The following is a 15,399-nucleotide window of genomic DNA, read 5'->3' on the forward strand; positions in this document are numbered from 1 at the left end:
AGACCATATCACAGGAATTGTTTTCAATTCTTTGCCTTTATTTGCTGTCAGGTTAGTTTCTTAAATAGTGAAAATCGGCATTGACTCAATTCCAGGCTGCTGTGCTGTCCTGAAATTGTACATTTTTATTCAAAAGCCTTGAGAAAGCCCCTGAGAATATTGGTCTTTGTAAGAACTCAGCTCTCAGGCGACTCCTTGTCTGAGGTTTCATCTTGGGGAAGGGGGACTGTTGGCCTAAATGTGGATATCTGTGGTGATCCTGTTCTAGTCTGTGTCCAAGGACTTCCTCCTCATTGTTATCTTTTATGACATTCACTGCAATGTGACACTGAGGAACTAAGTGGGTCTATATCAGCTAAGCTCCACCACCATCCCAGAGGGAAGCCAGGCCCCTGTCCTCTTCAGCTGCCAACTGGGGCCTGGTCATGTATCAGAAATATCTTTACGTTTTCACCCACAAGCGCTATTTGCCCTTGTGCTGCAGAATTGGGAGTGATGGTGAATGGAGTTGTGTTTACTTAGAAGCCCAGAGGGCCTGTGAGGCTGTGCTAGTTGGCTGAGGAATGGGCAGGTGCTTGGCCCTCTCTCTATATATCAGTTTCTCTTCCATGAGATTTTCTTCATCTGTTGTGGGTTTTAAGAACTGTCAAAGTAAATTTTAAGAAAATTACTTTTCCTGTCGGAAGAGCTAGCACAATAGGTAACGTATTTACACTTCCAAAGTTCGGACTGCAGTGGAGAAGATGACAAACGACATTCTGATCTTCCATTACTAAAAGCTTCTTTCTCTTTCTAGGATCAAAGTGTTTAACTTTGTTGGTTGAAATCCACCCTGTAAACAACGTGAAGGTTCTAAAAGCCGTGGATAGCTACATTTGGGTGCAGGTAAGCACGGAGCACGTGGCTATCATTCATCACGTGGCTATCATTCATCTTGCTAATCAAAAGGTGTGAAACCTGGAGGCAATGGTGCTTACCGAGTGTTTTCACAGCCATTATCACATTTAATCCTCAGAGCAATCTGGTAGATGGGTCTGGCTGGAATTATCCGCTCACCCTTTGCAAACGCGGATGTCACACTCAACCTAGTTCCTCTGACTCTGTTTTATCATGGTTTGTCTGAGAGTCATGTAATGGTTTGACTTGGTAAAATGCTGACTCTCAACACACATCGAAGGTAAGTTTAAAAAATGGTTTAAGTAATGTACTCCTGTAGTTCAGAGTAAATAGGAATAAATGGCTTAATCCCTGACTTTATCAACTCCGTGGAAGGACCCAGAAGCACCATGTGTCTGGGGCAGGTGGACCAAACATAGTCTGTTCATTACTCGCACGCTCTGAACCTGTGAGTTGTACTACTTACCACAGTCTATTTGTAACACCAAAGTCAGTATTCACGGCGCTTTTATACTTGTCTGCACACATGCGCACAGCGGTGAAAAATTTGTCACCCAGCTGAGGCCGACCAAGGTGACACTCGGCTTCTCGGCTCACCTCTCTCCCTGTAAATGGGTGTCGTTTTCACGATCTCTTTAGTGCCATGATTTTCACATTTGGGGGCTTTTCGCTGGTGATTTCACTATTGAAACTGTTCCCCACGCAGAGCGCCCGAGAGCTGTGTCGGGTACCTGAGCGCAAGAAGGCTGAGCTGTGGTTTATAGAGAAGATATGTGGGTTAGATATGCTTCATTCAGGCATGAGATTACGGCGCTGTTGCCCATGGGTTCAATGCTAATGGATCAACAATGTCTATTAAATAAGAGCTCTTTAAAACAGAGCACACATGAAACAAGGTTATGTATTACTTGGTTGGCACATATCCTTGCATTTCCCGTGGGAGCGGCCGTTCAGGATTTCACTCACCGTGGTGTTGGTGGCAATCCGTAGACTGTGCAGGGCTGGAGCGTGACTTCCTCGCGTAACCTGAACCACCGCTTCTCATCCCACCTACCTCCTCCCTGCCTCGAGCCTCTGGGTCTCCCTCTTGCAGTGGGTCAGGATGGGGTTTCTCTCCCATCTGCCCCCTCGCGTCTTAACCAGCAGCTCTGACCTGCTTGCAGACAGGGCCTGGTGCCGAGCTCCTCGGCCACCTTCCCCCTCCCCCAGGAAGCTGCTATGTCTACACTGTCATCAGTACTGGGGTGACTTTGGGACAGACCATATCCCTTTTCTCTCCTGTTCTTTTGGCTTCCTTAGCATCTCCATCCATGACTGTGTCCGGCAATGGAGATGTTATTGAAGGGTGGAGGCAGCTAAAGGGAATCCGAGCCCTGGAAGTGCAAGAGATTTTATAAGTATGTGGTTGCACAGCAGTGCAAATGTATTAACAATTACTGAATTGTATATTTTAAAGCAGTTAAAAAGGTGATTTTTCTGCTATGCAAATTTTGTCTCAATTTAAAAGAAAAAATTAATAGTACATGACACATGACTGCTTCCTTAGGCCAAAGGGAAAGTCCCCGTCCAAATGAAGTAAAACCTGTCCTTGTTGGGGTGCCTGGGTGGCTCAGTCATTGTGCATCTGCCTTTGGCTCAGGTCATGAGCCCAAGGTCCTGGGATCAAGCCCCCCATCAGGCTCCCTGCTTAGCAGAGAGCCTGCTTCTTCCTCTCCCACTCTCCCTTCTTGTGTTCCTCTTCTCGCTGTCTCTGTCTCTCTCTGACAAATAAATAAATAAATAAAATCTTAAAACAAAACCCTGTCCTTGTTTTGTGGACCCATCTCTGTTCCTAGCCCTTCTCCCTGCTCCTCATGCCTGTTCCTCTGAGGGTAGAAAAATTCCTCAAACCTCCATCCAGGGCAAACCTCTAACCCCCTTGCCCCCTCCCTCTCCCCTTTACAGAAATGCCATTCAATGTCACTGAGTTTGGCTTTGCCCTGCAACCTGTCTCCCTTTCCTTACCAAAACATTCATGGTGATCTCCAGTAGTGCATCCCCAAGTCTGTATGTACAGCCTCGACCTCCTTCAGAGAGAAACTTTAGCAGGACAGGAGTGGGTGGGGCTTGGATCCCAATATGGTCGCTTCTGAGAATTGCCTACCAGCAAGCCCTGCATCTTCCAGATAGTTCCAGATACCATCTATAGTACATATCTACCAACTGGAATTAATCATCAGAGTCTAGCTCCATAGTGGTAAAGATAAATATTCCCCTAATATGATGTAATCTATACAGATTTCTACTGAGACTGCAAAATCCAAACAAAACCTTGGATTTCTTTTTTTTTTTTTTCTGAAGCCTGTCTGTCTGTAGTCCGACTTCCAGACTCTAGGGCTGTCTCATCGTAGAAGGAAAACCTCCACCACCTAAATGGAACTTTTAAAATCATGTTCTTACTGATGGCCATGCAAAGACCAGACAAAAGTTTAGAACTTATCAGCACCTTCCTTCAGGTGACAGTCCTAAGCAAGCACGCCTTGGCCACCTCTGTGGTCCCAAGGGAGGCTGAATTGTCTTCCGTAGGACTGTCTCCTTATCATGAGGCACTGAGTGTTTGTGCTTTCATTATCTGTATGGTGTCACTCAGCTTTGCTCCCGGACCCCAGTACACAGTTTCCTGTCTGATGTGCATAGTTTCATAAAATCAAGACATAATAGGTTCTACATTATTGTCTTTCCCCTTTTTTTTTTTTAAGATTTTATTTATTTAACAGACAGAGATCACAAGTAAGCAGAGAGAGAGGAGGAAGCAGGCTCCCTGCTGAGCAGAGAGCCCAATGGGGGGCTTGATCCCAGGACCTGAGATCATGACCTGAGCTGAAGGCAGAGGCTTTAACCCATTGAGCCACCCAGGCACCCCGTTTCTACGTTATTTTCGTAGCTGAGTTCTGCATTGCTATCTATTGTATAATTTTGAAGTTTTTGCTGTAGAGAAATGATGTATAGTTAATGTTTTGTTTCTCGATTCTAAAAAGGAAACTTGACAATGGACAATTTGAAAAATTTACCAGTTGTATTTCCATTTCGTCAGCATGAAAAGTTAGAGCACAAGGGAATATCTTTTGTCAAAATTTTTCCTAGTCTTTAGAGAGGCTGCCGACTATAAAGTAGGGACCTAAAAGGGTTATATTTCATTGTGCTTTGAGGGTTGGAGGGAAAAACCAAAATCCACTGGCGGATCCTATATCGTAAACTGTCTTTCATGTTACAAATTGAAACTGCTCATTTCTAGTTACCCTTTTGATGATGAAAGAATTAAGTCACTGGAGTCAACCCTTTTCCCTCATTATCACGGCTCGTAGCATCAGGCCTGTGTTTCTGGCTGGCCGCTTTGTCCTGGGGGCTGGCACATGTGGGAGGGCACAGACAAGGAGGAATGGGGTGGATTAAGCCTTTTCTTCCCGGGGCAGTCATTCTATTATTTGAGGCTTGTAAATCCTCTACCGCATGCCACGCTGTGACTCACCGTTCTTTCTTGGAAAGTCCCGAGTTACATCCTGCTTTGTCTCTTGGATGGGGGACTACTTTGGAAGTTGTTGGAGAGCTTGTGTTTACTGGGTTGTCAAATTAAATACTACGCTTAGTTGCGAAACAGACGTATTGATCACTTTTTTTGTGCACGTGGAAAAGAACTTTCTGTACAGCTGTTGCTTATATTGTTTCTGATTGGCTTCAGAATCACGTATTCCAAAATAGGGAGCCTCATCTCTAGAAATAGCTTCTACTTTAACCTTGTGGAAATGAATTATGTCGGACCTGCCGTCAATTTCCCCCTGGAAACTGAGCTCCTGAAAGTGTTTCTTTTTCCTCTTTGCCTCTGTCTGTAATGTGTGTGTGTGTGTGTGTGTGTGTGTGTGTGTGTGTGATTTGCCTCAACTATTCTATTGTTCCCAGCACCTTCTGTGGTAAGTAGTAGTGCAGTGATCAGAAACTTTTGAAATATTTGTATAAGCAAGGTAGTTGCTGCTTATGACTTCGATTCATTTCCTTTTTACAGTTTCTCTACCCACATGTGGAAAGTCGCCCTCTTGCAGAGAACCATCTGTTACTGATTTCAGAAGAGAAATGTAAGTGTATCTCTTACTAGTATATATGAACACGAAGGGCACATCTCTTAGTCAAGTATGGGACTTGACTGAATCTTCTAGATGTACACTCCCTTGTCCTAAAGGTCCAACTGACCTTTGATGTCCATTTAAGACCTAGCACTCCTATGGGAGGGCTTTTCTTTCTGCCTCCACTTGTTCCCTTGTCTCTGCTCTGTTTCCCTGTCCTGGGGATGATGGCCTCCTACATACATGGATTTCCACTTTTGTCACACGGTAGAGTATAGGACAGTTATGGAGGTCATTTTTGCCTTCTTTAGTTCATCCTTCTTTAAGATGTCTGTTACCTCAGATTGAGAAAGGGGAAGGTATTAGAAGCCAGAAGAATTTGATGATAGAATTTGAAGACACATACTTGGTCAAATTCAGGTGGAGGCATATAAGAATGGGATGTCCTTTAATGAAGTTTATTTATAATTTTGGGTGGGAAAGGTGGCAGAGATGGGACAAAATCCACTGGTGGATCTTATCTAGTAAGCCATCTTTCATGATACAAAATGGGACTGCTGATTTGTAATGGGAAGTACAGGCCTGAGAGGCTTAGGTTATGTTCAGTGTCTATGCTCATGACCAATTATCTATCCCACCTTTTTGTAACTAGAATTGGCAGAAGGTTAAGTATGGCCAAATCTAGATTGCTTATTGAGAGAATGGGACCATTTGGGAAGTGCTTAGAGATAAACTCGGCCAAAGGAACCAGTGTTAGCTACAAATAAGACTGTTGGTTCAGGGAAGGCCAACATTTGAGGGAACCCAGGAGAGGGGAAGGGCGAAATGCTTTATGTATTATTGATATTGAAGAGCAGAGTAAATGCTCAGTGAGCTATAGACAGTAGAGGGAGTCTGGAGAAAGGTGGGTTTTGTTTTGCACTTGTATTATGAAACTGCTGTGTGTAATGATACTGTTTTTCCAACAGGCTGATTAATCTGCTTTGTCTTTATAAATCAAGGTTCACCACTGTTAGGGGTAAAAAAGTGCTCATGATTTTCATAAAGATTCAACTGTCTTTCTCTTGTTTCTCTTTTTAAAGATATTGAAAAGTTTCATATCCAAGTCATCCAAGAAGATGGAAATAGAGTGGTAAATATTTGAAATCTCTTTTACTTTGAAGTTTTTTCCCTACAGAGTGGCATTTCAAGACTGTTAAAGATAGAGTAATGTTATAGACCCAGACTACTTTCTTTATTTCATGTCTTTCACATTATAGACTTGCTGTTGTAACATGTGGAATAATACAAGACGTATAAAGGAGTTAATTATCTCCTTTATCTTGACCTCACTCTCCAACCTCAGTCTCCTGAGATAATTCAAGACAGCCTTGTGGGACCCTTTCCGCACCTTTACCTTGCTCATGCACACGTACACACAGTTGGGTGCACATGCGCGGATTCAGTTGTTTTTACCAAAATAGAATCATAATAATTGGCCATTTTGGTTTTTGCTTTTGACTTAATATATCAGGGTTATTTCTATAGGTTTTTAAATGGAGATAGAACACTTTTCCCCCTAATTTTTAGACATACATAGAATAAATGGGATCATAACTATATGTTTATATATATATGTATATGTATACATATATATATAAAAAAGAGGAGGTATATATAGTTTTATAGTTCAATTGTCTTCTTTTTTCTTTTTTTAATTGCTTGTATTCTACTTCTCCCTTGCCTTTTCGCCTCTAACTTTTGTCGGTAACCTATTATGTTTCCTTTCATGCACTTCTCTGAACCTGTATATTTGCCATCCCCACCCCTGACACACCCAGGGGTTTATCCTTCACTCTTTCCTCATTCAACTTTGTGGCATTATCTACAAGTCAACCAGAATAGGTCAATTCATTCTTTTTAGAAGTACGTAATAGTCCCTGGATGTACACAGTTTCAGTCATTCTCCCGTGGGTGGACACTCAGTTGATCGCCACTTTTTTGTTGTTGTTATTCATCTGTTCGTGTTACAAATCATCTCAAAAAAATTTTTTATAGCTTTACGTATTTGGTACACTTATTTCTTTGGGCTAAATCCTCAGGGATGGATAGTTGGGTTGACAGGTATATGCATTTAATATATTTCAACAGATTTTGCTAGCTTGCTTTCCAAAAAACCTTGTAACAATTCACAGTTGTACAAGCAATGGGTAAGAGTATCCCTTCCCTCTATCCATACCAGTCGTAGGTGCATTTGCCCTTTTTAAAAAATATTTCCAGTTTGTTGAGGGTTAAGTTGATAACATTATTATTTTAGTTGGTATTTCCATTAATATCACTGGCTGTGTGAATTTGTTTTTCTGAAAATTGCCTAGTTATATCCTCATCTATTTTTCTATTGGGTTGTCTTTTTTCTTGACTATGAAAGATCATAATATATTATTGATATTAAAAATTACTTCCTTCAATATTTAAATAGCTTGCATCAAAATAATCCTTCTCTGAAGATTTTAATTTTAAAGTTACATGAAGAACATGAAATGGAAAATGGTATTTATTCATTATATATCTCTGATTGAAAGCCTCAAATGAAGAGGCCTGGCTGGAAAATGACTAGAAAGTGTGTCACTGGAACCTTGGGCCACCAGGGGCATTGTGGCAGTCTACAGATGCCAGGCTTGGCCCGGGGTCAGAAAAGAGGCTAAAGAGGAAGACATACCAAGGCAGAATCCCAAAGCCAGCAATGCGAATTTAGAGGAGAGAGTCACATAAACAATCCAGGGTCAGTGAAATAAATAAGACCAGGAATGGGGACAGATAGAGGGCTGGCTGCTTAGAAGAAGGGCTGGGAGCTGTGAAGCTACGGCAGAGTGAGGCCAGGGGACACCTGTCAGCGACCAACGCGGTGTGGCCACAGCACACCATCATCCTTGCCTGCCCTCCTCTGAAGCATCGCTGCCCTCCTTCTTGTTCCTCTTTTTTTTTTTTTTTTAAGATTTATTTATTTATTTGAAAGAGAGAGCACACACATATATGGGGAAGGAGCAGAGGGAGAGAAAGTCTCAAGCAGACACCCACTGAGCGCAGAGCAGGCATGGGAGTTGATCCCAGGACCCTGAGATCACAACCTAAACTGAAACCAAAAGTCAGATGCCTAATTGACCGAGCCCCCAGGGGCCCCCACTGTCCATATCCTTAAGGGCTTAGGTGACAGCTTCTCAAGGCAGTGTGTGGTTCCATGCATTTATAACAACATTATGTGGCAGATAGGCAGTGGTATAATTATCCCCATGTTTACAGAGCAAGCAAGGCTCCCAGAGATGAGGGAACTCTAGAGAGGGACAAAATTGAGATGTGCATCTGGGTGACCACACTCTGATGATCATGTTCTTGTCAGTATATATATACCTTTATTGGGGGGTCCCCAAATCTGTTCTAATTGAACACATTTCAGAAGAATAGAAACAAGATGCATTGCCCAAAGTTTAGAATCTTATTGAGAACAGAAGTTGAGAATATAAAGGTGTTGTAGGAGAGTGCATACTCATTGGGGTAGACTTACAGCATTAGTTCACTTTAACTGTAATAGAAGTACGCCAGAGTACCATAAGAATACAGAGGCGAGGAGCTTTTCCTTGGGAGGAGGTGAGGGAGGGCTTTGTATAGGAGGCCATGCCTAGGTTGGGTCTTGAAGGAGGGACAGGATCACCATACTCACTGCAGAAGACATAAAGGTAGCAATCATGACCAAAGACAAACGCATAGCTTACGGCTGATCTGGGGGGCAGTGCTCCCCACCCCCAGGCTTGAGTTCTTTTCTTGGCATCGCAGCTGCTATCTTTGGTGGTAAAGCCCCTTTGTCTACAGATTACCTGAGCAGGCTATGTACCGAATGGGAAGCTTTGAATCTTCTGTTGGCCCTGGTGTTGATTTGTGGTAGATGTGTCTTTGCCTTCAACAGCCTCAGACTGTCTGGCTAACTAGGGACAAGAATAATATAATTTGTTTTACAGTGTGTGGAAAGAGCTAGTAATTAAATCATGCCTTTAGTCTTTTCTGGAAAGACTTTCTGTGTGTAGGTGTTGGGGATAGGGAAATGCTAAAAATAAACTGTGGGAATATTTATGTGTATTATAAAGATAAAATATGCAAAATACTAAATCCAGAAATATTCTCCTTTAAAATAGTTGGTTATCTCTAAAATCTCTTTGCCTCTTTAGGTACTTAAAGACTCTGGCCATCTCCCAAGAGAGAGGGTAGCTGAGGATTTTGTTTGGGCTCAATGGGATATGTCAGAGCAGAGATTATACTACATTGACCCGAAGGTAAAAACTAGTTCACTGGCCTCCTTTTTCCCGGAACAACTTAATTTGGACATTCTCATCATTATAATTTATTAATCACTGCATTTTCATTGATGGGGACTGTTAATGAAAGTTTACTAAAAATATGAAATATTTTCATTACTGTTTACCTCTTGGTTGCTTCCTTTTCTCTCTTTTTCTCTTTTACTAATGTTTTTGTTGATCTTTTATTTTTATTGTTTTTTAAAGGTTTTATTTGGGCACCTGGATAGCTCAGTCGCTTTAGCCTCTGCCGTTGGCTCAAGTCAAGATCCCAGAGTCCTGGGATCTAGTCCTACATGGGGCTCCATTCTCAGCAGGGAGCCTGCTTCTTCCTCTGCCTGCCAGTCCCCTTGCTTGTGCTCACTCACTCTCTCTGTCAAATAAATAAAATCTTAAAAAAAAAAAAAAGATTTTATTTGAGAGAGAGAGCCTGCGCATGCATACACATCAGCAAGGGGGCACAGAGAAAGAGAGGGAGAGAGAGCATCTCTAGCAGACTCTGCACTGAGCACAGAGCCCAGCGGGGGGCTCTATCCCATGACCCTGAGATCTTGACCTGAGCCAAAACCAAGAGTCAGACACCAACTGACTGAGCCACCCAGACTCCCCTGTTGATCTTTTTTTTAAATTTTATTTTTTTTAAGTAATCTCTACACCCAATGTGAGGTTCAAACTCAAAACCCCAAGATCAAGAGTTGCACACTCTACCACCTGAGCCAGTCAGGTGCCCTTTGTTGATTTCTTCTTTTTTTGTAATTTGTCATTTATTCTCTTTTCTCTTTTAGATATCAAGGAGTGTCTTAAAATGCATCCAGTTTTCTGCTGATGGGAAGTTTAACTTAATGGTAAGTCCAAGAGAATGATGGGCAATAGGAAATTTTAGGACACATGGCCTCCTTTTAAAGAGAGCTATTATCAGAAATAGAATTTTAGCATTCTTGTTGTGTTAGTCACTTGCATGAGTGACAAATACAGTAAACACAGGTGATTCGAAGAGCACACAGGAAATTTCTGCTAATCGAATACCTCTTATTAAAGACATAAGCGGGGGTGCCTGGGTGGCTCAGTGGGTTAAAGCCTCTGCCTCTGGCTCAGGTCATGATCCCACGGTCCTGGGATCGAGCCCCACATCGGGCTCTCTGCTCCACAGGGAGCCTGCTTCCTCCTCTCTCTCTCCTGCCTGCCTCTCTGCCTACTTGTGATCTCTGTCTGTCAAATAAATAAATAAATAAAAACCTTAAAAAAAAAAAAAAGACACAAGCGTATGAGTGAGGACGTGTAGAAGGTAGTAGGTATGGTCTATAGTAGATAGCTTTAAGTGGTTACAAGTCACTCAACCCAAAAAGACTTGTGAGGATGGTGGATTTGAGAGAAGGGTAAAACATCAATGAGAGTGTATAGTCTAATTAGTAAAAATCTAGCATCACTCCTGGCAAAGCCATTTGGAATGCTGGTCTTGTGTGGAGGAATCCTAAATATCTTTACCTGTGATGAAGAGAATGTTATTCTTCACTAGGATTAGTACTGGTGTCCTATATAGATTGATATCATAGCATTACAAGAATTTCATTTACTCCTCCTGCCCTTTTTTCTTTTTTTTTTAAACTCACTCATTCTTCTTCTAAAGGCATCCAGTCCTTCCCTATGTGCATGGTCATCTGTGTCTTGTAAAAAGTCTACCCGTCCTGATTGGCATATTATATAACCCCTTTATGATATTCAAAGCTGAGGCAAAGTTTGTCAAGTATTAGCCCTTTAAGAAATGAATATACACCAAGCCTCTGATTGCGTGTAAACTCTAGAATATTCCCAACGGACTCCCTGTGCTGTGAATTTGGGGGATAACATCTTAAGATAATGATGGTTAAAAGGGCTTTTCATCAGTAGGCAAGCACAGCATTGTCAGACTTGCTCTGGGTTTTAGAGCTATTATTGCTAAATTAATGTCATTTTTTGGTTTGTTTTCTCATGATTTTTTGACAGTTCGAAGCACCCTTGGATATAACATTAAGTGACTCGGGATTTAAGTAAGTTACTCATTGATTACTGCTAATTTTTATAGACACTCTGGGCAGAATGATTATATTTATACCTAATGTATGGTATGCAGATATAAGGACAATTCAATATTCTCTGTGTGTGTGTTTGTGTGTGAGACCTTTGATATTTCTGTTCTCTATAGGCAATATAAACAACTTTATCAAGCACAAACACAGAGTTTTTCATGCAAAGTCAATCATATTGATTTTCGTAGCCATTTATTCCTGTAGGATGTTTCCATTTCTTTTGATCCGTCAAAGTGCTCTTCCTGTGATTCAGTGAAAGGATTTGAACAAACATCAAACCCCTTCTCTCATTGCCATCGGAGAGCAGGTTGCAATCAATCGATGGGTGGCTCAGCTATGTCTGTTGTGTTACCATTTTTCTGTTTTCCTTTTTACACCTTTACAAAGGTGAGCTTTTCTTCCCCCAGACTAGTTTACATTGAGTGAAAACATGAACATTTTTGAAAAAATAGGCACAAGCCCACTAGTGCACAGAAGAGATGAAAGTCTTCTTGAATTAGAATCATGATAACCCTAAACTGTTCTGTGTTTCAGTAGCTTTATTTCTTCATATATGAACACTTGGTTATGCTTGTTTTGAAACCGTATATGCGGTTCTCTCTTTTAGAAAAAAGTTCTAGTACTTTCAACTTCTGTTTTTCTTTTTTCTTTTTTTTCTCTCTATTGCCAGGGCCATGCCATTTATGTATTTTTTGTTACTGTTTTTACACTGTTTTAGTTGCTGTTTTACTTATACAAAAAAATAAACATCAACTTAAATTTCTCAGGCACAAATCTTTACTTCTGTGAGTATGTTATAGTGGTTACTACCCTTTATGAAGGAACTTTAATTTTTATTTATTTTTACTTAATTCTTATTAAAGTGTGGTTGACACACAATGTTATATTAGTTTCAAGCATACGACATACAGTGCAGTGCTCACTGCCTTAAGTGAAAGAGGGAACTAATTTTTAAATGCATTCAGTTTCTTATCCTTTATGTTCTTAGACTTGTAAACTTTGGATGTGATGATCTTCAAGACCAAAAGAACTTATCCAAACACCTGACCCTGTGCGTTTTTACCAACCATACAGGTAGACTCAAGATTGTATTTATCAATTTATTCAGTTATACTGAGTTCTGTAAAAAAATGTAGTCATTGTTTAGCCATAAGGGTCCTGAAAATATACTTAAAATATACGATATTACATATGTGATCAGATGGATATTTACATGCCAAATTATCTTCTCCACTACAGTTTTATACATTTGCTGTTTGTATTAAAGAAGCCACAGTCAATAGTCAGCAGGGTTATTCTAGTAATTATTTCTGTTTTTTAAAAGGGGGATAGATTCATATGTAATTGATCCACATTTTCACCTGCTCCATCTTTTAGCAAATGGCATCCTATTACAGGGATGCTTTCTGCGTCAGGCTTACTGATAAATTTGGGTTCTAAAGCTATGTACCTAGCTTCTCTAAGAATCATTTTATAACTTACTGAGCTAACAGCCAAAGCTTGACATACAGTTATTAGTGTACTGTCATTGTCTAAACAGTCAACTCTAATAATGAAATCTAATAGCCTTTTTAAATACTCGAGCTCAAGTGGACAGTTACCACTGAGTTAAGTAGCACTTGGAGTAAAACTGTATTCCTTTAAAGTCAAATTATGTGGTATTCACAAATCCAGTGTTTATGGAGACTTAATGTGTGCTAGGTATTGGAGATAACAATGATGAGCAAAACGGACCTAACTTTTATTAGTACAGAAGTTACTGTTTGGAATTTAGACATTGTGTAAGTACACACATAGTATTTCAGTAGAATTGTGATAAATTGTAGGAATTAGGAAGTTATGAGAGTATGTAATGGAGGTTTAATGGAAGATGCTAGGGTCTTCAGATATGTTCTAGTTCAGTTCATCTATCCCTGTTGGTCTTACCCTCCAGGACATTGTGCTGCATTGTGTCTTAGTCCTGAAAATTGTTCCCTTTTCCACCTCACTCCATAATCCATCCCATTTTTTCCAGTTTCTCTCAGGCATGAAGTTCCTCCATAAACCAGTGTTGGGAGTTTAGGGAAGGAAGTGATATTTCTTTTGAGACTCAGAGGGTGTATGTGAACTAAGAACCACGTAACTGAAGTAGAGTGAACAAGAGGAGAGGCCCGTGGGGGAGAGCTGAAGAGTAGGCTTGAGCCAACTGATATAGGGCCTTGAAGACCGTGAAAGATTTTGTATTTTATTCTCAGAGTTCTAAGGTCATTAAAGGCTTTTAAAAATTTTTTTAGAATGTTCAAGCATTACAGGAAAGTTCAAGAACAGAATGAACATTCATGTACATTTTACTTAATTGTGTCATTTACAATATTTGCTCGATCATTCTCCCCATGCATGGGTCCCATATTCTCCCTTTTGACTAAACCATTCAAAAGTAAGTTGCAGACATCTTGACACTTTACCACTAAATAATTTGGCTTGTATCTCCTTAGGTCAAGGATACTCCTTTACATAACCTCTGTTCCATTATCACTGAGAAAAATTAATCACACTAATAATAATTATTTTATATTCAAATTTCCATAATTATTTTTAAAAGTCCTATATATGTATAAGATTTCTATATGTGTACATATATGCATATGTGTTATATATGTATGTATGCATACAAACGAATAAATGTGTGCATGTGTATAACTTTTAAAGTCAGGATGCCATCAAGACTCATGTATTATTTCTGGTTATTATGTCTTTGTCATCTGTTTTAATGTAGATCACTGCCCTTCCCCTATACTCTACCCCCTTTGTTTTTCTTTCACAACATTAATATTTTGTTACATTTGTGAAATGTCCTACATTCTGGATTTGTCTCATTGTTTCCTTGTGGAAGTATTTAACTCCTTCCTCTATCCTCCACATTCTCTGAAAATAGGTAGTTAGACTGAGAGGCACCATTACACATAGGTTAAAATTTTTTCATAAGAACACTTCGTGGATGATATTATGAAATTTACTTACACCAGATCAGGAGGCACATAATGTCAGGATGTCCTACTATTTGTGATGCCAGGTTTGGTCATTCAGTTACATGGTAACCACAGTCGCTCTCCCTTAAAAAGGTCCATTTTAATCCTTGCATAAGTGATCTGTGAAGTATTTGGCACCGCAGGAGTGCCCCATTCCCCAACAACTTCTCACACGGCATTCCTTGATGCTGCCTCATGGAAGTGTTTTCAGCGGGCACTGATGTGATTAGATATGTATTTTTGAAAGGTCACTGGCTGCCGTGTGAAGAATGGATTGGAGGAGGCAAGAGGAAAAGTGGGCAATGAGCAGTTAAGTTGAGTTTGTAGTCCTACGTTTGGGTGGAGGACAGTTGAACTAGGATGAGGGGCAGAGGTGATGACTAGATGGGTTTGAGATGCGTTTGGAGATAGAACTGAGAAGACTGGCTGTCAGCTGGAAAGGAATGGTTCTCAGGTTTCTGGCATAAACAGGTGGGTGAGAAAGAGGGCCATTTTCTGACGTGTAGTGGTTTGGGTGGGGCCTTGAAAGGGAGACGGTGAGGGTTGTTTTGGACATGTCAACCGAGAGATCAGGGATTCGGAAGAGAGGTCGTCAGGATGGGGCATGAACAAATGTGGCAGTTTTTTAAAAATGTAGTGGGCATTTGAAGCCTTGGGAGGATATAGGATCAAAAGGGAAGAAGCTAAGGATTAAGATTTGAGAAGCAAATATGTAAAGGTGAGGTTGAATATCCAAAGAAGAAGAAAAGAAGAGTGTCTGGAGAGAAGGGGAAAACCAAGCGCTTTGCTGTAGCAGCCAAAGGCGGAGTTTGACCAAGGGAAAGGTGGCTAAGCATTAGTAGGTAGTGAAAGCTGGAGATCCGGGGTCTGGGAGCACAGAGGTTAACGTGAGCACTTTGTTTGGGTGCCTGAGGTGGAATTTTGGTGGTCCTGGGTCAAATAGCATGTGGGAGGTAAAAAAAATCACAACAGGTGTAGACATGAGAGATGCAGCAGCTGGAAGGGA

At 40.8% G+C, this 15,399-nt stretch overlaps 1 protein-coding gene across 3 annotated transcripts in view; it reads left to right on the forward strand.

Annotated features, from left to right (window-relative positions):
- GSAP (gamma-secretase activating protein) overlaps positions 1-15,399 on the forward strand; it is an 81,498-nt gene that overhangs the window by 19,946 nt on the left and 46,153 nt on the right. For 2 of the 3 annotated variants that reach the window (XM_032873284.1, XM_032873285.1), the window contains exons 6-12: positions 797-885; positions 4,937-5,006; positions 6,077-6,126; positions 9,194-9,298; positions 10,105-10,164; positions 11,303-11,346; positions 12,374-12,459. In XM_032873284.1, the coding sequence (XP_032729175.1) occupies positions 797-885; positions 4,937-5,006; positions 6,077-6,126; positions 9,194-9,298; positions 10,105-10,164; positions 11,303-11,346; positions 12,374-12,459 (504 nt within the window). The remainder of the gene's footprint in view (positions 1-796; positions 886-4,936; positions 5,007-6,076; positions 6,127-9,193; positions 9,299-10,104; positions 10,165-11,302; positions 11,347-12,373; positions 12,460-15,399) is intronic. The other variant, XM_032873283.1, reaches the window with a different exon arrangement.

The sequence above is a fragment of the Lontra canadensis genome, unplaced genomic scaffold (genome assembly GCF_010015895.1).
Source record: "Lontra canadensis isolate GAN:19392208 unplaced genomic scaffold, GSC_riverotter_1.0 scaffold48, whole genome shotgun sequence".
In the NCBI taxonomy this organism is placed as follows: domain Eukaryota; kingdom Metazoa; phylum Chordata; class Mammalia; order Carnivora; family Mustelidae; genus Lontra; species Lontra canadensis.